The sequence below is a fragment of the Aphelocoma coerulescens genome, chromosome 3 (assembly GCF_041296385.1).
Source record: "Aphelocoma coerulescens isolate FSJ_1873_10779 chromosome 3, UR_Acoe_1.0, whole genome shotgun sequence".
In the NCBI taxonomy this organism is placed as follows: Eukaryota; Metazoa; Chordata; class Aves; order Passeriformes; family Corvidae; genus Aphelocoma; species Aphelocoma coerulescens.
Genome location: NC_091016.1, coordinates 2,508,960 through 2,534,549, shown reverse-complemented (window position 1 = coordinate 2,534,549; position 25,590 = coordinate 2,508,960). Strand labels below are relative to the sequence as shown.

General features: G+C 54.4%; 1 protein-coding gene and 1 long non-coding RNA gene across 3 annotated transcripts; one reads left to right on the top strand and one right to left on the bottom strand.

Moving 5' to 3' along the window:
- The first annotated feature begins 428 nt into the window (after positions 1-428).
- BCL2L11 (BCL2 like 11) lies at positions 429-11,762 on the top strand. Its single transcript, XM_069008786.1, has 4 exons — positions 429-493; positions 651-1,017; positions 5,649-5,761; positions 8,680-11,762. The coding sequence occupies exons 2-4, from the start codon at positions 660-662 to the stop codon at positions 8,767-8,769; spliced, it is 561 nt and encodes a 186-aa protein (XP_068864887.1). The 5' UTR covers positions 429-493; positions 651-659; the 3' UTR covers positions 8,770-11,762.
- Positions 5,808-24,232, bottom strand: LOC138107515 (uncharacterized). Of its 2 annotated transcripts, none has more exons than XR_011149566.1 (3): positions 24,079-24,232; positions 19,536-19,755; positions 5,808-6,835 (listed from the first exon to the last, which is right to left on the bottom strand). It is a non-coding gene; the product is annotated as an uncharacterized lncRNA (long non-coding RNA). The 2 variants fall into 2 exon arrangements; XR_011149565.1 differs by lacking the exon at positions 24,079-24,232 and adding an exon at positions 20,447-20,496.
- Between the last annotated feature and the right edge of the window lie 1,358 nt (positions 24,233-25,590).

Here is a 25,590-nt window from a genome sequence, read left to right as displayed (position 1 = left end):
TGTATTGTGTATGTAAGGTGCGACTGCATGGTGCAGGGAGGGAAGGGTAGAGGTACCAGTACACAGCACTCTGAGGTGTGTTTGTGTCTGGGGGTGTGTGTGTGTGTAAGGCTGCGCCGTGCCCCGGTGTGTGTGTAAGGCTATGAGTGTACGTGTGTGTGTGTAAGGCTGCGCCGTGCCCCGGTGTGTGTGTAAGGCTATGAGTGTACGTCTGTGTGTGTAAGGCTGCGCCGTGCCTCGGTGCCTCCCTGTGCCCGCGCCAGGGCGCTCCCCGCGGGCGGGGCGGGGGCCGGGGCCGGGGCGGAGCGGGGCGGTGCCGTGGCTGGCCCGGGGCGGTGCCGAGGCCGGGGCGGTGCCGTGGCTGGGGCGGTGCCGGGCCGGGGGAGGCCGGGGCGGTGCTGGGGCTGTAAACACGGGGCGGAGCGGGCCGGGGCCGCTCCCGCGCACACCCGAGCGCAGCCGCGGCCGGGGCCGCTTCAGCGGCGGCAGCACCGTGAGCGGGGCCGGGGGCGCGGGGCGGGGGCGCGGGCCGGGCCGGGGCCGGGGCTGGGGCCGGGGCGGGGGTGCGCTCGGGCTCGGCAGAACAATGGGGCGGGGGGCCGGGCCGGCCCCGGCGCGCTCGGCCGCTCACCGCGCTCCGCTCCCCGCAGGCAGCCCCGATGGCCAAGCAGCCCCCCGAGGTGAAGGCGCGACGCGACGGCGAGGGCGGGCGGCTGCCGGCGGCGGAGGGGCCGGGCCCGGGCGCGCAGCTGCGCCCCGGCGCTCCCGCCGCCCTGCCCGGGGCCGGCCCGGTGGCCGCGGCCGCCGCGGCGCGGGGCCCGCCCGCCAGCCCCGGCCCCTTCGCCACCCGCTCGCCGCTCTTCATCTTCGTGCGGAGGTCGCCGCTGCTGCCGCGCTCCTCCAGCGGGTACTTCTCGTTCGACGCCGAGCGGAGCCCCGCGCCCCTGGGCTGCGATAAGGCCACGCAGACCCCCAGCCCGCCGTGCCAGGCGCTCAGCCACTGCCTCAGCGCCATGGGTAAGCTCTGGGGCGCGGCTCCCCATCCTCCTCCTCTTCCTCGCCTCTCCTCCCCGCCGGGTTCGGCTTCCCTCGCCTCCCCCTCCTCACCTGGCTTGGCTGCCCTCGCTCCCCCTCCTCGCTTGGCTCGGCTTTCCTCAGAACCATGGAAAACACGAGTTCTCGTGGGGGCATGTGAAGGTGTGAGAGCAGAGTGCCGGGGGAGATATGTAGAGGGTGAATACACGGTGTAAGGGTAGGTTGAAAGTGCCGGAGCGGTTTTCCCACCCCTCAGCTGGCTTGGCTTTCCTTGCCTTTCCCTCCTCACCTGGCTTGGCTTTCCTCAGAACCGTGGAAAACACGGATTCTCGTGGGGGTGTGTGAAGTGCCGGGGGTTTGTGTGCAGGTATGAATGCAGGAGGGGTGTGTAAAGCTGCGAGCGCACAGTGCTGGGGGATGGTAGGTGCATGAGGGGTCCTGCTCTTTGCCTCGGCGTCCCTTGGAATGCTGGAAAACGAAGGTAGCCATGCGAGGCACCTGCAGCAGCACCTCCCGCATCCCACCCCTGTGGATTTTGGGAGCACCCGAGCCGGCCGTGCCGCAGGCTGGAGGCTCTCCCGGCGCTCTGGGATTTGTGGAAGCTGGCCGGGCCCGCCGAGCAAACAGAGCGCCGGGGAACTCCCGCGCGTCCAGCGCCGGGGTTTTTATTACTATGATGTTTATTCTTTTCCGGGCTCGGTCAGTCGCTGCCAGGGGAGGAGGAGACGGAGTTGTTGAGTCCAGCTTCCTACTCCGGGCTTGCTCGTCCAAGGCTGTTTTGCCAAGCAAGTGGCTCCTGGCTCGTGCGTCGCTGCCGGCTCTCTCATCGCTCAGTGGCGGAGGTGCTGGGGTCATGCATCCCGAAATCCCGCTGGGAAGCGGCCTGCAGGCGGGCGGGGGCGTGTTTACGAGTGGCTTTGCCAGGTGAAGCCTCTCCAGCAGGGAAAACCTGCCCGCGGGAGCTGCCTGCGTGTCCAGCATTCCCCTCTCCTGATGAATTCGCTCTAATTGGAGGAAAGCTTTGAACTTCCACCTTTTAGCTTCCACCAGGGCGTGGTGGGAGCGCGGCATGGGGATAACAAACACCAGCTCCAAGCTTTCTGGGATCTAAACACCGTCTTTTTTGGTTGGTGGTGTTTTTGCTCCCTCCAGGCTCCGGGCTGTGGCTCTGGCTGCGGAGGCCTGGCTGTTACGTGCCCTCAGGAAAGATTTTGTGACATTATTGCAGTAATTACAGCTTAATTCAAGTTTCACAACCTCGCCCTGGCACGGGCAGGCAGGGATGCTCCCGGAATTCCTCGCTGGGAGAGCCGAGACTTCGGTTTCTTTTTTCCATGGAGAGACTGAAGTTTTCCCTGACTTTTTTTTTTTTTTTTTCCAAATTCCTGTGTTCTCATCAGCTGTTTTATTGGTGCCTTTGCTCTGTGAGTGTTGCTAGGGACATCATCCTAAACAACCATAAGCAAATGGAAAATCCTCAGCGCTGTTTAACCAGGATCCCTGGATACTCCCGGATTGATTGAGCTGGGAACATGGAGCTACAGAGCTGTTCTATCCCCATCCAGGCCTGCAGCTCCCAGGCTGTAACTTCCCATGCAGCTCTCCTTGGGAAGTATCCATGACTTTGCCCTGCACACCTCCTCCTCAGTCCCTGTGCCTTGGCAGTGTCCTGCTGGAGGTGTGCCATGAAGTTTTCCACATGGAAGTGGGTCAGTCCCTGGGAAGGAAGCAAAGGGGATATTTTTGTTGTGCTTTTATCCACTGATTTTATCTGTTGTGAGCAGAGGCTGAGGTGGAGAGTTTCTCTCGGAAGCATAAGCAATAATAATAATAATTATTATTATTAAAATAAACAGGTGCTTCCTGCGACCAGGAGCGACGGATGCTCCCGGCCTCTCCCATGAGCAGTGGGGAACTGCTCCAAGGCTGCTGCAGCATGGCAAACTCATGCTCTGCCTCAGAAGTCCTTCTCTAAATCCCATAAAACCTTCCCCAAAGGTTTCCTTGAGGGCAGAAAACGTGGAGGCAGCCCTTGGGAATGCCTTGGGTTGTGTAAGGAAGAGTTGTTGGTGTGGATGTTTTGGGAAGTGATGCTTTGGGCTGTTTTGCCTTCCTGACAGTTGAGGGGGCACACCCAGCTGCCTCCAAAGCCGTTTTTTTTTGGGAAATGAGACAAAAGCAGCAAGGGGATGCTCTGGGATGGGAGGGAGCAAGGGTTGCAGTGCCAGCCTGGCATATCCAGGAAGATGATTTTAGGGATGGGAAGGAGAGGAGCAGGGGTGAGTTGATTTGGTTGTGCTGGAGGAAGAGGCTGATCCTGCTTTTGGGGAAAGAGGTTGGCAGGGATGGGGAATTCCCAGCTGGGGGTGGAAGTCACCCAAGACAAACTCACCCTTTGTGGAGGGGTGTTGGGTGACTCTGTGCCTGGTATTTTGTGTCTCTCCGTGGGAGAGGTTCCTTTCCTTCCGCTGAATTTTCGGTGTGAAGGCATGTGTTTGTTTGCATGTGGATTTTGGGAATGTGTCTGGAGCAGCTGTGCTGTGAATGGGTTTTCCTGGTGCTGGTTTGATCCCCGGTGTGCATTCTCATGGGGAGAGAAGCAGCATGAACCTCCTGTTGCTTGCAAAGGAGATTCTCCCTGTGCAAATAGTTGGATTTAAGGGGAAGACCTTGAGCTGGGAATCTGGTGGTGATATCCTGATGCTCTTGTTTTGGAATCGCTGCTGTTTTCTCCCGGCTCTCCAAGATTTCCTTCAGGGGGATTGGATAACCAACGCAGGAGATGAAGTTGCAATTTGGGGTTGGTTTTTTTGCCCTTCCGAGCCGGAACTGCAGCAATTCCATGCTGGAGCATCCCACGGGCTGGAGCCAGACGCGGCATCCCGGGGGTGCTGGTGGCCCCGGGCTGTCCCCGTGCCCGGTGCAGCCGTGTCACCCACGGTGACGGGCGCCGGCTCGCGCTATGACTGTGTCCCCCCGCCCCCGAAAGCGCCTGTGACTGGTTTGGGGACCAGTTATGACTGGCCCCTTTCGCCGCCGCCGCTCGGCAGCGCCGCAGAAAGTTTTCTGAAAACCTCAGCCCGATTTCGCTCTCAGCCACCGAGCCCAGCCCGAGTCTCTCGGGCGGAGGAGCCCCGTGGGCGCGATGCCGGGGCAGAAGGAAGGATGGAGCAGGGGGAAAGGATGGAGCGGGGGGGAAAAGATGGAGCAGGAGCAGCGCCGCTCCCCCGCGTGGTTCTCCTCACGTCCCCGGCGCTCCTCGCCTCTTCCTGCCCCGGCTCGCCGCGTGTTTTTGTTTCCCTGGCTGGGCCGGCCCCGCTGACGGCGGCGGTGGGATTTGGGAAGGTGGCTCCGCCCCGGCCGAATCCCGTTTGGCTTCCCGGAGGAGCCGGGGCGGAGGGAGGGAGGGAGGGAGGACCGTGAGCGCCGCGCGTGGTTCATTCACCGGCGGGAGGAGAAGCGCTCGGGGCAGGCGGCGGGCGCTGCTCCTGCGCTACTACAGCGTGAAAACAAAACACATCCTCCGGCCAAGCAGCGCTGCCTTGGCTCGGAAATGTATTTTCCAGTCAGGTTGGAGCCAGGCTTTTATTTAATTTCTTCTTCTTCTTTTTTTTTTTTTTTTTTTTTTTTTTTTACTGCCCCACTAAGCCTTTGAATATTTGGAAGATTGGAAGCTATTCCTGTTCCCTTGTGATTCCTCTGAAGCTGTCGTGCCAAAACACTGCTTTGTTTTGTGCAGTAATTTTTTTTTTTTTGGGTTGTGTGGTGTTGTTTTATTTTTATTTTTTTAAATTTATTTTCATTGGGTTTTTGTTTGTTGGTTGGGGTTTTTTTTATATTCCTTAAGGCTGCAATTCCTACTCACATCCTGCACTTCGTGGGAGGGGGATGAGGTGGTGCTGGTACCGTACATGGTCCTGTCTCCTTTTTTATTCCCTGGCTATCTGGAGGAGTTATCACATGTTTAATAACTTTTTAAGATGGAGATGTAAATAATTATGTATCCTGCAGTATAATTAATACATTAACTCCTTCTTTTCTCTTTCAAGCCAGCACTTGGATTTGCTGGAAGTGTGGGTTCTCCACACACAAATCCAGCTGTGGCTTTCTCCTCCCTGTGACAAACCCATTGGTTTTCCTTGTTGGGCACTTGAGGATGATTTGGGGAAGAAATGTTAGAACTGGATGAAAATATCCAGGCAGAGGGATTTTAAGGTTAGGGAAGGAGTTGCTGCTGAAGGAAAGAAAGAAGAGGGGGAAGAGGAGGTTTGGCAAGGGAAGGAAATTGGAGAGTGGCATCTTGGCTTTTATCCCTCTTTAAGAGAGACCAGAGTTTGGAGATGCTCCTGTGGGAAGCCTACAGTAAAAAAAGGAATAAATAAAAGCCTACTAGTAATAATAGTAATATGGAAAGAATGAGGAATAAAAGCCTGTACATTGTATACCATGAGTCCCCCACGTGTGCCACCTGGATTTAAGGGAATTAAAATATAATAGTAATAAAAAATAGGAGTACAGTGGCAAGATGGGTTACTACAGAGTTTTGTGGAGTAAGTTCTCTACAATTTGTTCTTGTTCCTGGGTTTCCAACTCTCCCGTTTCATCCCACGCAGCTTCCCGGTGGCAATCCCACTCTCCGGCCGAAGAGGTGCAGCCGGAAATCTGGATCGCGCAGGAGCTGCGGCGCATCGGGGACGAGTTCAATGCCTCCTATTGTCCACGCAGGGTAACTCTCCCCTCTTCACTTCCCATTTCTCTCAAAGGGAAAGGCTGAATCATCTCTGGAAACTCTCTCTGCGGTGAGCGTTTCGTTCACTCAGACGGAGAAAAGGCTGCGCGGGTGGGCCTAGACCAGGCAAATCAGCGGCGGCGGCGGCCTCAAATCAATGAAAATTAACCTTTAAATCAGTGAAAAATAACCTTGAAATTGGGGCTGGAGCCCTTGGGGCACCAGGTTTGCACGAGGTTTTTGGGGCAGAAGTGTTGGGTTGGGCCTGGACCTGGTGGTGATGAGGAAACTTTTAAAGAAGAGGCAGGGAAAATTTGGGGGTGGTTTTGGGGGATGCAGTGCCTGGCACTGTCGCTTTTAGGGAAGCATTCAGTGGGATTCCTAGCCCAGCTCCCAAATCCCGGCTGCTGCAGAGAAGAGACTCGGTCCCAGAACTTATTTCTCTTGCTAAAACTGTTTTGAAAGAGTTTTTATAAGCCCATGAACTCGCTCACCTTGGGGTGTTGCAGCCCAAGTCGATGCAGTAATGCCAAGGAAAAGCCCAATCCCAAGGCAGCCCAGCCCAGGGGGTGAAGCAAGAGGAGCTTGCGGGTGACTCGGCTGCCGAGTGTTGCTGACGGCTGCGTGTCCCTGCTTGTGGATTCTGCTCCCTCCACTCGGGCTCGTCCGTGGGAAGAGGAGCCAGGAGCAGTGTTGGTGATGGAACACCGGCTGCCGGATCCTTATCCATCCTCTTTGGCTCCCAAATTGCTCCTGCAGTGTTTCCTCACTGCTCCCAGGGTTGGCTTTCCTGCAAAATGGAGGTCAAGCTGCCATGATCCTGCTTCTTCCTCATCATCTCCACCTGCTGCACTCTATCCAAATGCTCTGGCATTCCTGACCTGCAACAAAATGGTGATAAGCTGATATCCTGAATCCAGAATCCAAATGTGCATCTTCTGACCTCCCCCATCCCTTGTGATGCAAAGTGGCTGCTTTTTGGGATGAAAGGACATCGTTCCAATGAAAGGGGGGGATCAGGCTGTCCAGAAAGCTGGAGGCACCTGGTAGCAGCAGGCAGATCCAGAAGAGCTGGAAGAAATGCAGAGTGCCACATCATGAGATATCCTGAGCTGGAAGGGACCCACAAGGATCATCCAAGTCCAACTCCTGACCCTGCACAGCCCCAGCAATCCCACGCCTGAGAGCATTTTCCATACATTCCTTGAGCTCTGGCAGCCTTGGGGCTGTGACCATTCCCTGGGGAGCCTGTTCAGTGCCCGACCACCCTCATCCCTTCTCCCATCTCCTCCCTGCCTCCCAGAGCAGTGCCTTAAATTTGGAGCACTTTGTGAGGAGCAGGAATGTCCTTCTAGCGTTATCCCAGCTCCTTTGGTGCTGGAAATCTCTGGGCACACCATGCAGCTCCCTACAAACCTGAGGTGGATAAGGGGGTGAATTTAATGGGAATAGGGTCATTTCCCAGGCAGCAGCAGGATGAGGTGCAGGGAGCATCCCCCAGGTTTGCACGAGGCTGTTGCCAGCACTGCGGCCGCAATTCCAACCCAGGGCTGGCCCGGGTCGAGGAGCGGAACGCGGAGGACACGTCCTGTCTGCTCAGGTGACACGAGCAGGGGACGTCATGCGTGACCCTAAAAACACTTTGTACCTGGTGCAGTCAGCGTGTGACAAATTCTCCCTCCTTGCAGCCAGATCTGGGGAAATTTCAGAGCTTTTAGGCCATTGTTTAATTGTCATCCCTGAGGCGCTCTGTGGAAAGGTCCCTTTTCCCCCTGGAAGCATTCCGGCTGCTCCAGAGGGGAAGGTGGAAGGACTCGTGCCTGCCGGCCCCGCCTGGCTCTGGGGTTTGCCCTTTCAGCCCGAGGTTAGAAATGGGGAACTGCAGCCCTGCCAGAGCCGCACTTGCCGGGCAGGTCGGGGCTGTCGGACGGGTCCCGGCGCGTTCCCTGGCACGTTCCCAGTCACGTTCCCCAGGGCGTGGCCTCCCCCCGGGACCACTTCTCGGACAAGACACCAGGAAATTGGGCAATTTGCCATCCAGCCACTCCTTGGCCCAACAAGGCTTGTGGGTCCAGGGCTTTTTGTGGAAGAGGGGGCATCCCTTGGCTGCTGTCACAAGCCCCAAGCTCTGCTAGCTGCGAAGTAGAAATCCCAGAATCCCAGAGGTTGGAAAATGCCTCCAAGACCAAGTCCAACCTGTGACCGATCACTGAGTGCCACATCCAGTCATTCCTTGGATACTTCCAGGAATGGGGACTCCACCCCCTCCCTGGGCAGCCCCTTCCAATGTTTAACAACCCTTTCCATGGAGCAATTTCTCCTGATGTCCAACCTTGAATGTCTTGTTTCAACTTCCTAATTATTTTTATACCTCTTTATTCCAGAAAGCCTGATTTTGGCATTTCTCTTCCCTCCTTCTCTAAGCCTCATGATGTTTTTATTTGCTTTTCCCGTGTTCACCACATTGGGGGTCAGGGTGGCAGAGGAGAATCTGCTGCTCTTCTCACTGAGGGATATTTTTAGTTTGTTTGGAATTTTTTCCTCCTGCCCTGTGGTTTTTAACCCCCCTGACTGTCCCAGCAGGGCTGGCTGCCCCTTGTTTTCCAATCTCCTGGCAGCATTGCACAATTCCTGTGCCAAGTGCATGCAACATCCCTGTAGCAGTGCCACTCAATCCCAAAATCCATGCTCAAGGCCAGCATGGATGGGAGAGGGCAGCACCAACCCAGAAAAGACTTGAAACATGAAAGGCTGTGGGTTTTATTCTCAATCTTTGTTAAACACTTCACTTGGTGCCTCTGGAATATTTTCCAGGTGTAGCACGGGATGGGGCTGCATGCTGGGAATTAAAATCACCACTTTGTTTGGTTTTCCTCTTCTTTTTTTTTTTTTTTGTTTTTCTCCCTTCCTTTCAGGGTTTCTTGGATCACCAGGTGGGAAACCCCCAGGTCGTGATCCTGCGCCTGCTGCGTTACATCGTCCGCCTCATCTGGAGGCTCCAGTGAGCGCCGGGCGCATCCCGAGCCACCAGGACTGAATTCCTCGCTGGGAAAGCCCGGGAAGGACGGACACATGGATGGATGTGGGGCTCCCACCCTGCCTCTCCCCCAGGACACGTGGCAGGATGAGGGTGGACATCCCTTTCCGACCGTGGCGTTTTATGGCAGAGTGGTGTTTCCTCGGTGTTTCTCTCCACTCTTTTTATTCATTTTCTAGCCTGTTTTTCCCGGAAGAGTCTCAGAGAAAATGTGGAATAATGTTTTGTCATCGTTCCTGGAATCCTGTGGGATGAGCCCCACAGCAGGAAAGAGGGAAACCTGAGCCAGCTGAAGGGCAGAGCCGCCAGAGTTTGCCTTGCAGAGACTCGGATTCCTCGCCTCTCCCTTTGCCTCCGGGCTGGAAAAAGGGCAGAGGGATTTAATCAGCACTTCTCTTACCTGTAAATACCTAATGCTACCCCAAATCCAACTTCATTTGCATCATGCAAATCAGCCTATTTCCTGCTGACTGATTTTTTTTTTTTTGGGGGGGTTTTGATATCTCTATTTTTTTGATCCACTCTGAATTTCAAGACTTCGCTGTCGAACTCCAGGGTCCAAACCATCACAACCAACCAACCAAACCCCAAACCACCAGGTTGCCTTTTTTTAAAGAAATTCTTTCTATAAAAGTGTGAAAATGCTTCTGTAGTGTCTGATATCAGATGTGGGGGACTGAGTAACCCAGCAATAAACCATTCCGGAGGCAGGGAGCAGCTCCTGGAACGCCGCAGCCGGAGGTGACGGCAGCAGGACCTGCTGTGAGTCGTGGCTGTCAAAAGAGGTTTCCAAGATTGTGTTTTCCTGGGATCCTCTCCGTGTTTGGATGGGGATGAGCACCCGGAGGCAGATGGAAGGATGCCAGCCTGACATGGATCCATCCAGGACATTCTGTGGGGATCTGACAGCTCTGTGTCCTCCCGGAGAACTTCCCAGGTGCTCCATGGCCCAGGGCCTCTCCCCTTTCCCCCGGAGCCGTGGATCCGGGGCTGTTCCCGTTGTCTCCCGGCGGATGTTTCTGGGGATCGGCTGCTCCGGCCATCCCGTATCTATGCACAACCATCCCCCTGCCCTCAGGCTGGTGCAGGTGCTCCCCAAAGCCACGGGCTTGTTTCTCATCTCACCAGCACCATAGGAAAAGAAAAGGAGGAAAACCCCATCCCAAGCCCCCCCTGGTGTGGTTCCTCCCGCTGGGAGAAGCTGCTGAGTGCCATGGATGATAATTAGTGTTAATTAACGATGGACAGACCCCAGTGGGACCTCTCTGCACGGCTGTGCCTGGCGGGTCAGAACGGGGCCTCCCCTCCTGCTCCAGGAGGATCACGGAGGGAGTTTTAACCTCAGTTGCCAATTTTATTCCCTTTTTTCCTTGGAGGTGCACGGTGAGCAGCGGTTGTAGGAGTGGGGAATGTTTTCGGAAGGGCATTTTGGAGCCCTTTGGGGGGAACCTTTGCACTGGTGGAGAGCGAGTGGTTCAAATAATGAGGGGGCTTAGCCAGGGCAGATCCTGCTCCTCATCCCTTGGGATTTGCCTCTGGCTTTGGCTCGCCGTGCTGCCCCAGCCAGCCCTTTTTTACTGTAGGCTGCCCCCAGGGATTTCCCATGGGAGCCTCCATGGAATTCCACTGGTAAAATGAAAATTAAACAGATAAAACTCGGCAGCAGAGCGGGGGAAACGCAGCAAGGGGTTTTTTTTTCTCCCAGTTGAGTTCCATTGTTGCTGAAATGGTGCTTTGGGATCTCCCAACTTTTGGCATCCCGGAATGTGTCCCTTGGAGTACACCAAAGAATCACCAAAGAGCACTTTACCCCATCCTCCCATGGAGACAAAAACCAGATTCATTTTAAGGAAAAAAAATTCAAGGTATTGGCAAAGTCTCCCAGGGCCTTCTCCACAGGAGGAGTTCCCAGCCAAAAGTCATAGGAAAAGGAACCCAAAAAGCAGGATTCCTGTGGAGTTGTGAGGTTTAGTGGGGAAAAGCCCCCAGAAAAGCCTCAGAACAGAAGAATGATATAAAATAGGGATTTATGTTCCTTTTAGCCATGTTGGCTGCCTGCTCTGGGTCATTTTTAAGTGTAGCCTGTGCTCTGTGTTGCACCAAAAGGATGAAGAGTTTTCCTTGGAAACCAGATTGATCCCATTCTCGCTTCTCCTCTTTTCCACCAAACTGTAAATGCCCAAATATTTATTAGAGTAGAGCACCGTATTATTTTCATCATCTGAGCCAAATATCTGTGTGCAATGTATTCCCTCTCCTTTCTCTCCTGTAAGTTTTGTACAGCTTAGAAATACTTTAAAAAAATCCTACAAAAAATTAAAAAAAAAAATCCTGTTTTTTATCCTACACTCTTTTAGAGTTGAATTGGTAAATACTGTAGGTCCTATTTCTGGTTTTGGTTTTTTTCCCCCCCTGTGTAATTAATGCACTCTACTGTTTAATGCTGTAACTTGTAGAAATGTTGTATATTTATTTCCTGCTTATTTAAGTTCCTGTGAAGATTTGGTTTCCTCCCTGCCAGAAGTGTTGGATCCCCTTCCAAAGCCATCGTGGTGTGGATAACGAGATTTTAATCTTCTTTTTGCTCCAAGTGCCTAAGTCCCCATTTCCCATGAGTGATTTAGGCACATCAAAGACTTCAGCATTAGTGAAATTCAGTGGGAATTTGGCTCCTCCACCCCCCGGGATTGCTCCAGCCAGGTTTTCCTGGAGCAGCCATCCCGTGAATCACTAAATCGTGTCGCAGGACCCAGCGTATGTAGCATTTTTGACTGCAATTTCCCTGCCTTCCTTGTGTTTTGCACTGATGAATTTTGGACAGGGTAATTGCCACTTTACTTGTGCAATACTGCTGTAAATAATCGCAAGAGCCTTGTTTTTTTGGGGGTTGTTTTTTGGTTTTGTTAAGAATCTTTTATGTTCTTAATATGAGTTTTATATGAATAAAAACTTTCAACTATTTGTCCTGAGTGCTGGGGGTTTTTTTTTGGGGGGAGGGGAGGGGTTGAGGCTCTCCTGAGAAGAGGATATTTGTTGCTTTATCACCAATTTTCCCCATTTTTCACCCATTCTCCCTCCAGACATGGTGTTTCCCTCTCTATTTTGGTACCCTGCAGCTCCAAAATGCTCCAGGCCACCCAAAATGCAGCTCTTGAATGAATTGGCTTTGTCGGGTGCTGCCTTGAGTGTTCCCAATCCCAAAAGCTGCTCCAGCCGGGAGTTATTTGGGGATTTCTTGGAATTTTTTTGCTTTTCCCCACATTTATGTGGTCGTGGGCTCAAGCCCAGCTGATGGGCACTTTCCATGTTTTCCTTGTCCCCAGCTGGTTTTCACCAATATTGAAGTTTTGGGGTTTATTTTATCATCTGTGCCTTGTTTTATTTCTGTTTTATTATTTAATGCATTGGTGAACATTATTTTGATTTTATTCTGGAGCATCACTACTTTTTCCCTTTTATTATTTCACATGGCAGTTTTTTATTTTATCATTTTAAAGCTGCTCCTAAAAATTCCCATCCCACCTTCCTTCTGCCTTGGCCCTCCATCCCATTTGGCCCTCCAGCCCTTCCTATCCCTCCACTTACTCCTCAGCAGTCACCACCTGAAAGGGATTTAAAAACAAACCCCCAAGTCCTACTTGATAAACAACCTAAAAAAAATTCTGGATTTTTTTTTTCTTTTTTTTGTTCTTGAGTGTGTTTCAAATTACAGAAGTCCTGAAAGGGAAGTTTATTGGTTTCAGGTGCTATTTTGGGGGCTTCTTTAACTCACAAAAAAAGGTCTTATTGCCCAGCCGAGCCTGTGGCAGCTGCTGGCCCCGCTCTCCTGATGCCTCTGAGTCCTGTTGGAATTTGGGAGCCCATGGATGTGTCCAGATGAGTTGTCACACCTGGGACATGACCCTGCTGTGACTCAGGTTGGGAGGAGCTCGTGACCTGCCCAGACTTGGTGACCTTGGAGACACAATGGAAAGGGAAATGCTGCCCCTCCAGCAGGATCTGCCCTCGGCACGTGCCAGGGCTGGGTTGGCCGTGGCCAGCTCCAAGGGGGTCATGGCCACCCTGAAAGTGCTCCTGGCCTAGCTTGGCCATGGCCAGGCTCAGGTTGGCCACAGCCCACGCTGGCCATGGCCAAATCCAAGGTGGTCGCGGTTCAGGTTGGCCAAGGCCAATGTGACTGCGGCCCAAGTTGGCCATGGCCCAGTTCAGGGTGGCCGTGGCCAAGTCCAAGGTGTTCACAGGCACGACAAAGGTGGTTGTGGCCTGCTGGTAATGGCCAAGCCCAAGGTGGTCACAGGTCCACCAAACTCAGGTTGGCCACAGCCCACGATGGCCACGGCCCAGTCCAAGGTGGTCACGGCCCAGGCCCACCAAAGCCACATCATCGGCTCTTCCCCACGAGCCAGGCCCTTTCTGCACACTGAAATTCTAGGAACTCGTAAAAACCCCCATGCAATTCTGTTTTAAGGATGACAAATTGCCTTCATTCCTTGAAAAGGAGCAAACTCCCAGCTTTTCCTCATGGAAAAAGCCACAGCACCCTGTGTCCATCGGAGCTGGACGCGCACGGCTGCCAGGAGCTCACGCTGTTGGGGACACGCAAAACTGGGACATTCCTGCATTCCCACAGCCCTGCCGGCCTCGGGAATGCTGAGCAACCCGAGCTGAGCATGAGATTCCAGTCATCCAGAGCCACAGGAGCGACACCAGGCTCTCCCCACACATAGAAATAAATATATTTATGTTTTTTCCAATGACTCGCCGCTGACCTTTCAAACACCTGTGCAGCCTAAAGCAGCTAAAAATACCCCCCGAGCTTTGCATTTGATTTTCATATTGCAACAAAGCTCACTCTTTCCAGCGGCTTTTCTGCCTTTCTGGCAGGTCCTTGGATGCTCGACCTCTCCCAGGGTCACACCCTGCAGAGATGGAGATGGGAAGCTTTGGATACCTAAAAGCAACAAAGGGATGGTAAAGATGCTCTAGCAGGGTTTTTAGAGGGTGTAAGATAAGCTCAGGGATGGTTGGACCAAGGGGACCTTCCCACTGCCCTTCTTTAAGCATCCCACACCTCTTTTCTGTGGAATTTTGAAAAATTAAGTCCTGCAACCTAAGGAAAGGCAGACAACGGGGTTATCCCTGATGGAGACACCGCTGTTCCAGCAAAAGCAGGTCCTGTGGAGCTCAGGGGGCCTCACACAGCCCTCGTGGGGACACAGGGCCTGTTCTTCCCGGAGTTGATGGATTTCTCCTCGCTGGGTTTGTGACAGGCTCCTCCATCCCTTTTCCCAGGAGGACGCACAGGGAGCCGGCGCTTCCCGGCCTCGCAGGCCGTTAATTAACCCGCGCCTCATCTCGCTGCAATTACGGGCAGAGTGGGCCGAGCCGACAGCTTTTTGACAATGCCACTGTTCTCCCGGCTGGTAATGAATGGAAATAAAGTTGGGAGATGGCACGGTGGCTATTCCCGCAGGATGGGAAGGATGGTGAGCGCCGCAGCTCTGCCTCTCCACATGCTCGCACCACGTGTGACCCCACACTAAAAAAGTCAGGGTTTGCAGAGATCCTGGTGGTTTTCACACAAATAATCCCCCTGGGATTTGAGGGAAGAGCCACGGAACCGCCTCAGCCCACATTCCAACGCCCATCCCTCCCGGAGCCACAGGAGTCCCCCTGTCAGCCGGGGCCAGAGGGGACAGTCACGAGCGCCTGCCATTACCATTCAAATGGCTTATTGGCAGAAATGGGTTTAAAAATAGGGGTTTTATGATAAACAAAGTAACCTCATACAGGAAGTGAGCTGCAATTACTAAAACATGTTGTACAAAGCTGGTAGAGAACAGAGCTGCCCCACAGAACCGAAAAAACAACAACAAAACCCAAGCCCTTCAAGGGGGGAGTCCAACATTTTCTTGGGGATTTTTTTTGTTTTGTTTTTTTTGAAGGAGGGAAAATGGGTGAACTGAGGGGAGAAAGGACTGGAGGGGGAGAGAATTTCTCCCCTCCACGTGGCCCTAAAATAAAGGTGATGCCAAGGCAGCTCCGCGATGTGAACCCCAAGTCTGAGAGCGCCGGGACTTCAGAAAGTGTCGGGTGCTGCTGCTGCAAAGGTTAAGAAGTTTTCCTTCCGAAACCCCGAGTGTGGGCTGTGAAAGAACATGGTACTGAAGAAAAATTTCCCCAGGGCTGCTCTTTGATTATCACCAAAGCCATCGAGTTTCAGTTTGAGTGATTTGTATTTATTTATAAAAACAAAGATGAAATAAGTAGAACGAAAACAAAAACCTCATCCTAATTTCTGAGCTGGAGCCTGATTTATTCGAGCAGAGACGTTCAGGTAGAGCAGGCTGGGTTGAGAAAATGAGCTGAGTTACCCTTGGGCTGCAGGAGCACATTTTTTAAGGTTAAAGAAATACCATAAACGCCCCCAAAAACACATCCGACCACCCTCATCAGTGCCAAAATGCTGATTTATGAGTGCCTGGGCTGGGCAGCAGCTCCAGCCACGGGGTTCAGCCCTGGTTTGGTGCTGGAGCATCTTAATTCGAGTGGGAGAACAAAAGACATTTCTCTTTTCATGTGTTTTCACTTCCATCGTGAGAGAACCGGTTAAAAAAACACACAAAAAAGCCCTTCAGTGGTCTCACAGCCTCCACCGTGTTGTTTTTCTACCTATTTTCTGTTGTTGGCTTTTGTTATCAGTCTCATCTGCAATTTGTGGCCGATTCTGTCATGTTTCAGGCAGACAACGTGTTCCCAAAACTGCTTGCAACCTTTCACGAGGGTACAGCGGCGAGGACAGGCACAGCAGAACCACAGCACAACGAGAAAAAGGGCAGATTTAACCCCAAAATCAGTGTTTGCCCAAATTTGTGTCCCCAAGGCAGGGACAAACCCCGGGGCAGTGCTGGGTGACACCAAACCAGCCCCTGCCCACCCCCTGGAGCACCCCCAGTTTAACAGGAATTGATTCCATCTCCCCCTCGCAGGAGAAGCCAAACTCAGCCCTGCGTGACCCGTTGGATTTTTCTCGATCCCAAGCAGCGTTTCCCAGCGTTTTCCCACCCGTGGGCACAACCCCATCCCAAATATCCCGGCTGAGCCCTGGTTTTGGCAGCGGAGCGTGGATTCAATCAGTGGGGCTGTGAATTACCACCGAAAGCCAAAGCCACCGACCTCGCAGCCCTTCAACATTAATAGCGAAACCAAAAAGCAAATTAATACCGCAGGAGCAGCGGGAATTTGCCAATTTGGTTGAAATTCAAGCAGCGTCACCCCGGCGCACGCCACGCTCGGCGTGGGAGGCGATTCTGGCCAGCAGCAGCGGCTCTGGAGGAGCAGAGGGGTCGGGCGGAGGGGCTGTGGGGGGCTCGGGCTGCGAGGGAGGGCTCGGAGCTGTCCCCCCGGGCTGCGCTCCGCGGCGCCGGAGCAGCGCGGGGCTCTCCCGGGGAGCCGGCGAGGGAAGCGCCGCGCGCGGCCCCGGGGACGCCTGGGCGCGGAGACAACCAATTTGGGGGTTTTTCAGGGCAGGAGGCGGCTCGGCGGGGGCTGCCCGGCCGGGGGAGGACTGAGCCATTGTGAAACCCGGCTCCTTTTCCTGAGGCTGCCGCTGCCGGCGGCGCCCGAGCCCGGCGGCGCCCGGGAAACAGCTCCAACGGTTTCCCGGAGCGGGGGCTCCCCCGGGCCGAGCACCCCCCGGCCCTCGGACACCACAATTTCGGGCTCCCCGGAGCACGGAACAGCAGCCAGCAGCTCCCTCAGGAAGGGCTGCCGTCCCCCCCCGAACGCCTGCGGCCCCAAACCTCCTCCCTCAGGATAACTGGGAAAGGGGGGGGTCCCACGGCCTCGCTGCCCCCATCCCAATGCCCCTCTTTTTCCGCCAGGCACCAATCCACGCGCTTGGTTTGGCCAGGAAAACGCTAAAACACAGAATTTCAAGTCAATGTCTCAGGGCTCTCCCAAAGCTCTCTCCACTTCCTGTGACAAAACAAAACACGCTTCGTTTTAAACTTATTCTTCCTCTATTTAGTGCCGAGAAACGATGACCAAAAGCACCCCCAAAAACCCTCCTGGGATTCTCCTCGCTTTCCCAAGCCATCCACGCCCCGGGCAGAGGATGGAGCTGGGCTGGAACAGCCTCAGCAAGGCATGCAATCTTGAATTTCAAACGATTTCATTTCGAATCTCGAGCTGGGCTGAATTTCCACTTCGCTATTTTCGTGTCACTGCTGCTCGAGTCAAATGCTCCCCCCCCCCCTCCACCTCCACGTCACCGATCTCAAAACCTGAGCCAAAAGGTGGCAAAAGGAGGGGACGGGGATAAGTTTGGGGTTTTGGATCATCCCCTTCCCCGTGCCGGGGTCAAAGGAACTGGGAATATTTGCTGAGGGGTGCAGGGAAGGAAGATCGAGACGAATCCGTTTGCTTTGACTCGTGTGGGAAGAATGGAGCACTGGGAGTCCCCAGAATCCTCAGGCTTTTCTCGCTCCATTCACCACGGCTGAAGAAACCAGAATTCTGGGAATTTCAGGGCTAGGAGTTGGATTTTGATGATCCTTTTGTGTCCATTTCAACTTGGGATATTCTCTGAGTCACATTTCCAGCATTTCTGGGCTGCCCCCCTGCCAACGCTGCTCCCTGAGCATCCCTTGGGCAGCTGGATGGAAAAATAGGGGGGGAAAAGGGAATTTGCAGCTGATCCGATTTTGCTCCATCATAATTTTTTGAGCGGATGCTTGAGAGGGATCACTCTGACCTGAGAGGGAAAGGGTTTTATCCCGGAAAAATGGTAACAGTCCCACCTGGAAAATAGCACAGGATTTCCCCAGGGGTTGGGAATTTGCCTCTGAGAATTAAGATGGAAAAGTCAGTATCAAAAAACCCAGCTGGAAAATCAGACAGGCCTTTCCCAGGGATTGGGATTTGCCCCTAGGAGTTAATCTGGAAAATGCAACACCAAGAAACGCACCTGCCAGGGGGGCAATACCTGTCAAATGCATGCGTGCTTCCATTTATTCCAAATCCTTGCATTTATTCCCACTGCTTCCATTTATTCCCAATCCTTTCCCTTTGTAAAAATAATCCTTTTCCCTCTTTTTTTTTTTTTCTTAAATTAACCCCCCACGGCTTAATTTGTACCTCTAAGGGCATCATTACTATTACACAAATTATATTAATTTCATTATATTTATCACATTACATTAATTACATCTATTGTGTCACATTCTACTGTTAAACTTAATTCAATAAATCTATATTTCTATCACTCAACTTTATTTAATAAACAAATATTTCGATGTTTTCGTCACCATATTCAATAAACACACAAACAGCTTACATATGTGAATATATTTAATAATTTTAATTAAATAGAAATAAATGTCTTTGTATGTAATATGTAAATACATAAAAATACATTTACATATAAATATAAATATATTCACATTAATTTAATTTTCTATACGAGTATACAAATATAGGATTTATTTAAGTACAAAAAGCAGGGCAATGGTGGGAGCTGCTGGATTTTAATTAATTGCACTGATAAATTTTAATTGTTCTGATAGATTTTAACTGCCCCGACAGATTTTAATTAATTGCTCTGCTGGATTTTAATTGCCTTTTCTGACTTAAATTCCTCTCCCCGATTTTAATGCCATGGAAAAGTGTGGAAGAGCCCAGTGAGCCTGGGAAGGGGCACCTTCATGCTGGGATTTGGTCCCAAATATTTGGCAAATATTTCCAAAAGAAAATAAATCCCAAACATCTGGAAAGCCCCAAATCCATAAAAAAGGGACTGGGTGTCCTTGGAATCACACCACCACAGGAATGGGCTCCAGAGGGACCTGGGTTGGACCTGGATGCTGGGATGGACATGGCAAAATCCACCTCCTGCCCCTGTATGGGAATTCCCAGCGGGAGAAAAGAGCAGCTGCCCAAAGGCTCCGGGAGTGGGCACTGGGAGAGGGAGAGGAGCAGCTGGGAGGCACTGAGTGGCAGCACCAGTATGACCAGTAAGACCAGTAACATCAGCACAACCAGAAACAGCAGCACCAGCACCGGTACCACCAGTAACAGCACCAGCACCATCAGTACCAGCACCAGTATCACCAGTAACAGCACCAGTATCACCAGTACCAGCACCAGCACCACCAGTACCAGCACCAGCACCACCAGTACCAGCACCACTATCACCAGTACCAGCAGTACAACTGGAACCAGCAGCACCAGTACCACCACCAGCAGCAGCAAAACCAGTAGCACCCACACAACCAGCAGCAGCATCAGCAGCACCAGTACCACCAGTGCCACCAGCCTCTCCAGCAGCACCAGCCCCACCAGCCCCAGTACCCCCAGTGACACCAGTATCACCAGCGACAGCAGCCCCTGCAGCCGCCCAGCCACTGCTGACTCATTCCTGGCCGGAGCCTCCGGGCTGCTCCGTGGGGGTTTCCCTTCCTCCTCTGCCACAGAGTTACCCAACCCCCCCTGAGGTGGGGCTGCAGTTCCAGGAACTGCTCAGCTCCCAGCGCCCCAGTTCCAGCCGAGGAGCCGAACTGGTGCTGCTGGGAGTGCTGATGGCACCCACAGCCTCGCTCCGGCACAGGGACACGGATCAGGCACCCGGGACCCCCGAGCTGGTCCCCACCCCCGCTCGGCACTTTGCACCCCAAGGACCCCATCCCGAAGCCATTCTGCCTTTCCCACATTTCTCCATCCCGTGGAGACACTCACCGGATCCACGGCTCCTTCCCCACATCCTCTGGAGCATCTGAGATGGGGAGAGGGAACATCCAGGCCTGGGTATGTTTTCATAGGAATGGGTGGAATAATCCCAAAGTGCTGACTGCACTTGTTTCTCACCATTAAGTGGGGACTGAAATAATTGGGAAGGGGACAAGATCCCCCTTTCCAGTCCTAATCCCAGTGGGACAGCCGTGCTCCTGCTGATTCCCTGGGGAAAAATAGGAAAAAGAGGCTTTTTAAAGTTTATCCTCCTTGAAAAACCTCTTCTGCTTCTTCTGTTCCAGAGACAGGGAATCACCTATGGAGGAAGCAGCACTGGGAATGCTGGAAGCAGGAGAAGAGAGGGATTTCTGCCCCTTGGTTCCCAGGTTTGTGCAGGTGGGTTTTGTGCCACAGGGTGGGAATTGTCCATGGCTTTGTGCCCCCTCGGATCCCAGGCAGGATGCTCCACCACAGGGATCCATCGCTGTGCTTCCCACACTTCTCCTTCTACAGGCATTTAATGGCAAGGGGTCAGGATCAACTTCCCTGGGAAACCCCCATCCCACACAGTTTCTGCTGGAATGTCATGAACACTGCGATATTGAGGATTAATGGGAATGCCAGGAGGAACACTGGGATGACAGTGGAAAGCTTGGCTCCAGCATCCTTCCCAGGGCTGCAGGAGTGGTCCAGGCAGAGCAAAGGACAGAAAAAAATCCATCAGCCAGGGAAAACGGTAGGAATTCCATTAAATTCAGTCTCACTTTCCCTCTGCTCAGAGCCCCCCACTTCCTGGGCACAGGCACATCCCCCTGGAGCAAATTCTCCACACAGCAATTCCCAAAGCCACCCATGGATCCCCTGCCGTGGGATCCCTCACGGATCCCAGAGCAGACCAAATCCATCCCACATCCTACCTGGCCTTGTCTCGCCGAGCTCCCAGCTGCAGCTCCCAGCTGCAGCCAGGCACATCCCTCAGCCTGGGATGTGCCGAGGGTTTATACGGCCCTGTCCCCCCTCCCGCTGGGATGTGGGGAAGGAGATTTTCCCATGGCCCAGGGGCTCTCCCACTTCCCCCTTTGGGAATGGATCAGGGAGTTTTTTCTCATCAGAAAGAGCCTTTGCTGGGAAAGGTCTCATTTCCCAGGGCCTGGAGCCAAATCCATGGGGACTACAGCCAAGGGGGCTGGGAAGGGGATGAGATACCCCAGAGCAGGAGGCTCTTTCATCCAGGGAATGCATCCCGAAGCTCTCAGGCACCTGGATACTCTTCCAGCCTAGAAAGCCTCGTTTTCCCCCCATTCCCATCTTAAAGAAGCTGTGACCTCCCAGCAAATCCTGTGGGAAAGGCTCTGGCTCTGTGAGGGATGGAAACCATCCCCATTCCCTGGGGAACAGCTCCAGAGATGCTCACCCCGCTCCAAGCCCCGTCCCTTCCAGCTCAGGGACCTTTTCCCTCTCTCCTGCTGCAGAGGGGTGGCTGTCACCCTGCTGGTGTCCCTGGTCCCGGGTTTTCCCACTCCATTTCTGTTCCCTGTGCTTTTGGAACTTCTGTATTTTGGGAAAACAACGCAGCCTACACCCGGCTTGGGGCAGGGCCGTGCTCCCGGATCCAGCCGGCGTTCGGAGATGACTCAGGGGCACGAGCAGCCCGGAGAGCGGTGACACGGCGGGAAGGGGGAGCCCCAGGAGGGGGTGACACATCAGGAAGGGGGAGCCCCAGAGTTTTCAGTCAGCCTTTTCCAAATCCACGCTAATCCAACTTGGATTTACGACGCCGAAGCGGCGGCGCGGATCCGGAGGGGTTTGGCACTGAGTGCTGCATGGCCATGCCATGGTCTAGCTGAGCATTCCAACCTCAATCCCTGTCTTCAGGACCCACTGGTGCTTTAACCCTTCCAGCGCAGTCACCGCAGCGCCAGGAAAAACCCGGCAGTGCCTGAGGGAGCTGCCATGGAATGAGCAAAGTCCTGGCTCAGCTGAGGGAGGAAAACCACCCAAAAGCAGCCCCTTTTTGTCCTCATCTGTGGCTTTCACCCATTTCCCATCCAGCTGCCTTGGCTGGGGCTCCAGGGACCACAAACCTCCAAATGAACCCAGGAACTGCGGAATTCTGGAGGCAGTGGAGCACCACAGAGGCTACAGAGGCACTAAATGCTCGGATATTCCCCCCAAAAACCTAGGAGATGGATGCTCCTCTTTGCCCAGTGCTTCCCACAGACACCCCTGGAGCTCCTCCCAGCAGAGCACAAGCCGGTGGGAAATGCCCTTCCTGGAAGAAATCCCGCCACGAGCATCCCATGGGAAGGAGGAACGTGAGGAGGAGGGCTGGGAGTGTTTTCCACTGCGGTGAGAAAACACTCAAACCTGCTCCCTTCCCGCCTCCTTTCCCCGATATTGCAACAACACAGGAAAACGTGCTGGCAGCCATCAGCATCTCCCTGGAAAGCGCCAGGTTGCCAGCCCAGCTTCCAAATGCAGCTCTCCAGAAACCCCCGGAGTGGCTGCAAGCTTGAGGGAATGCAAAGAATCCCATTTTCCTTCTAAAAAGTAAGGGGTGGAAAGCACTCCTGCTGGATATTCCCACTGGGATGGAGCTGCTGCAGGATGCAGATCCCAAAGGATGATCTCACACCACCGCCTGCATCCCCTGCGGGGTTCAGCCACATCCCCCATGGCAACGCAACACCTCAAAGGCGCCGGGATCCCTCGGGATGGCCGGAATCCCGCGGGATCCGGGTGACTTGCCCGGCATGCCGGCACCTGCTTTCCCGCAGAGCGAACAAACAAGTTGCTAAGTCACAGCAAAACCATGAAAGCAAAACCACAGAGCCCCAAAGCGCCTCTGAGTCACTCCCCGGCCGCCGCCACGGCCCCACAGGCCTCCCAAAATTCGCCGCCACCTGCAGCTGCTGATCGGCACTCTGAAGGGCCGCTCCAGAGGTGCTGGAAGCGTTTTCCAGCAGGGAAAGCCTCTCTGAGTGGGCACAGGCACGGATGCAGGAGCTGAGGTGACGGCCAAACCAAGCCGGCAGCCCCCGCTCCTTCCCTGTTTTCCCCTCAGCTCACCTGGATGTTTCAGTGCTGTTGTTGGACCGTGGCAGAGCCTCGCTAGAACGGGCATGGAGCCGGGCCGCGGGCAGCGAGCGCTCCCGGGATTAGTCACCGGCACTGCTGACATGAGTCACGGAGGTCTGGCCGCCCTTGAAACCTGGGATTTTCGGGTTCTCGGCTCCGGGGTTGTCCCGGGGACACCTTTCGGTAACCGGTGCCCGGTTCTGAGCAGCGCTCGCCGCCGCCTCCCGCCAGCGCCGCTGCCCGAAACGCCGCCGGGGCTTTGCCGTGGGATTCCGCAGCGGCTGGAAGGGCGGGATCGGTCCCAAAGAACCCTGTCCCGTTGGGGCCAGAGGTGGGAATCGTGATGGAGGCGTGGGATGCAGCCGGGTGACGGCGGGGCCACGCCGGTGGCCCCGGTGGCGATGCCGACAGAGGTCACTGTTGCCGAAAAGTTGCGAGCCCCAGCCAAAAAACCGAAAGGGAACTCGGTGGGGAAGGCGGGGATGGGGCCGGGCTGGATCAGGCAGTGGGACCTTGCCGGGAATGAAGCACCGGGAAGCGCAGCCGGCACCGCGATCCAGGGGACGGGGTGAGCTGGAGAAGCCGCGCTCTGCCCGCAGCCACCGCGGGACGCCCCAGGGGCCGCCCAGCCGGGACTGAAGGAGGATCATGAGGACAATTCCTCCCCGGAGAGTGAATGTGCTGCCGCGGGATGATCCCGAGGGCGAAAGCTGAGCCAGGGCAGGAAAAGCAGGGAGCCCGGGGCTGCTCGACCCCTGGCAGAGCCCCTCAGCTCGGGGACAGCCCATGGGAAGCACGAGCTTCCCCAGGGAACCGCAGTTTGGGATGGCGGGTGGTGGGACAGCGGGAGAGGCAGAGCGGGAACTCGCTGCTGCCTTTCCCAGCCCAAATCCCGAGGGAGAGCACAGAACCAGCGGGGAGGGCGGCACAGAAAAACCCAAAAAAGGTGACTAAGCACTGTGGGGGGAGGGATGACGCCAGCGGAGCCCGGCTTCCGTTCCCAGCTGTGCTGGCTCCTGCCCGCCGTTATCATGGAATCCTGGAATGGTCGCAGTGGGAATGTTCCATAAAGCCAATCCCGTTCCACCCCTTGTCATGGGCAGGGCATTCCCCATTCCCCTAGCCCAGGTTGCTCCAAGTCTACTCCAACCTGACCCCGGGACACTTCCAGGATGGGGAATGGAGTTATCCGGGTGCAGGACCAGGGAGAACCTCCACATCCACCCTCCACATCCCACCTCCCCCTTCTCCGTGCCTGAGCAGCGCTGCTTCCCTCCCTGCGGCTCCCGGAGCATCCCTAAATTCCTGCCAGCTCCACACCGCATCCAGCGCTCCTGCAGCAGATCCCTCCGGGACGAGGCAAAGCGCACACCCCGAGCAGCAGCCAGCGCGAAATCCCAAACATTCCCGCTTGTTCCACGGGTTTTTGCCCCGCGACTCCTGGCAGCGGCCGGAGGGAAGAGCGCCTTACCGTGGGTGGCGGGGCCGGGCCGCCCCCGGGCCGGGGGTTCCCGGCGTTCCCACGTGGAGCCGGGAAGCGCAGCCCCGGGCATCCGTAACGGGCGCGGGCGGCCCGGGCGCGCTGTGCCCCGATCATTGGTCCAGCTCACGGCACCGCTGCTTTCAAATTCTGCTCGAGCTGCGGAAGGAAACAGGAAGCCCCAGAGCTCCTCGCCAGAGCCTCCCGCGCCCACCCCCGCCCACGAGCTCGCCTCCCGGCCCAAACCCGGGAATGGCGCTTCTCCCGCATCCGGCGGAAACCGGGAGCATCCCGACGCCGAGGTGCTCGCAGGGATTTGCTAAAGCTTCTTGGTTTCATCTTACTCGCCATTTTTCATCTCATTCATGGTCAAAGCACCTTCGACTTCCAGCTTGCCCGGCCACCAGGAAGCATCACCCTGGGAATGTGGCACAAACCCCATGGATCCATCGGGACAGCAAGAGGATTTAGGACACCTCCAGGTTTCTCAGCTTTCCGCCCCAAATCCAGCATTTGGATTTTCGGCTCTTTGCCTGACTGAGATAAACCCGGGAGGCTCACTCTGGGGTCGGGGTAGAGTCTTGAGGAGGGAAAAAAAGAACATTTGTCCTTGGAAAAGTTGAGGGGGAATCCCATTCCCCATCCCTGGCAGTGCCCAAGGCCTGGTTGGACGGGGCTTTAAGGAAGGCATCCCTGCCCATGGTCTTTAAGGTCCCTTCCAACCCAAACCATTCCAGAATTCCATGAAAGCCCAGTGTCATTCCCTCTGGGAAATTAGCACTTCATGGTTCCCATTTCCCCAGTTTAGAAGGAAAGAACTTCCCTGAGCTGCACCCACCTCCCAGGGCAACATCCAGGATCGCCCCACGAGATCTCCTGGCTCCTGTGATTTCCCATCTGTTCATGGATTCATTGAATTCACATAAAGAAGGTGCTTGTGGAGTAGGTTTGTTAGATTAATTAAACTAATTAAAATACCCCTAACGAAATCAGAGCAGCTTCTGAACAGCTTAAAAAAAGGGGGTGAGGGTTGGAACTTGTCACGGGCTCTGCCTCCCTCAGGACACCTCAAGCAACTGGAAAACCTCAGTGAATACACAGTACATTTGTTCTTTTTTTATAGGAATTGGGTTTGCATAATTTTTCTGCTTTTGCTCTCTTTTTAATCACTCCTGCTTGTCCTCCTCCCTCCACTTGGCGCTTCACAAAATCCTTGAGGATTTAGGAAAAAACAGGGAGAAATTGGCACAAGTCCCACACAAAATGGTTACATTTGGAACCAGAACAAGCAGAATCCAAGCCTTTGGCTCTGGCTGATAACCCCTTAACTTCTGGCTGCTTTTTTTGGAGTAATTCCACCTGTTTGGTGACAAATTAAGGATCTGGTCTGCCTAGAACCAACAGGGAATGAGCCCTGCTCCAAGTTCATCCACGGGGATACAGGAGGATGAAGTGAGCACAAAGTGTTTAAATCAGGAATTATCCCCATTGTCTGGAAACAAG

Excerpts from the sequence above, each read along its gene's own strand:
- BCL2L11 (XM_069008786.1), top strand. The coding sequence starts at position 660 with ATGGCCAAGCAGCCCCCCGAGGTGAAGGCGCGACGCGACGGCGAGGGC. Across the intron at positions 1,018-5,648 it reads CCACTGCCTCAGCGCCATGG|CTTCCCGGTGGCAATCCCAC; the intron begins GTAAGCTCTGGG and ends CATCCCACGCAG. Across the intron at positions 5,762-8,679 it reads CCTCCTATTGTCCACGCAGG|GGTTTCTTGGATCACCAGGT; the intron begins GTAACTCTCCCC and ends CCTTCCTTTCAG.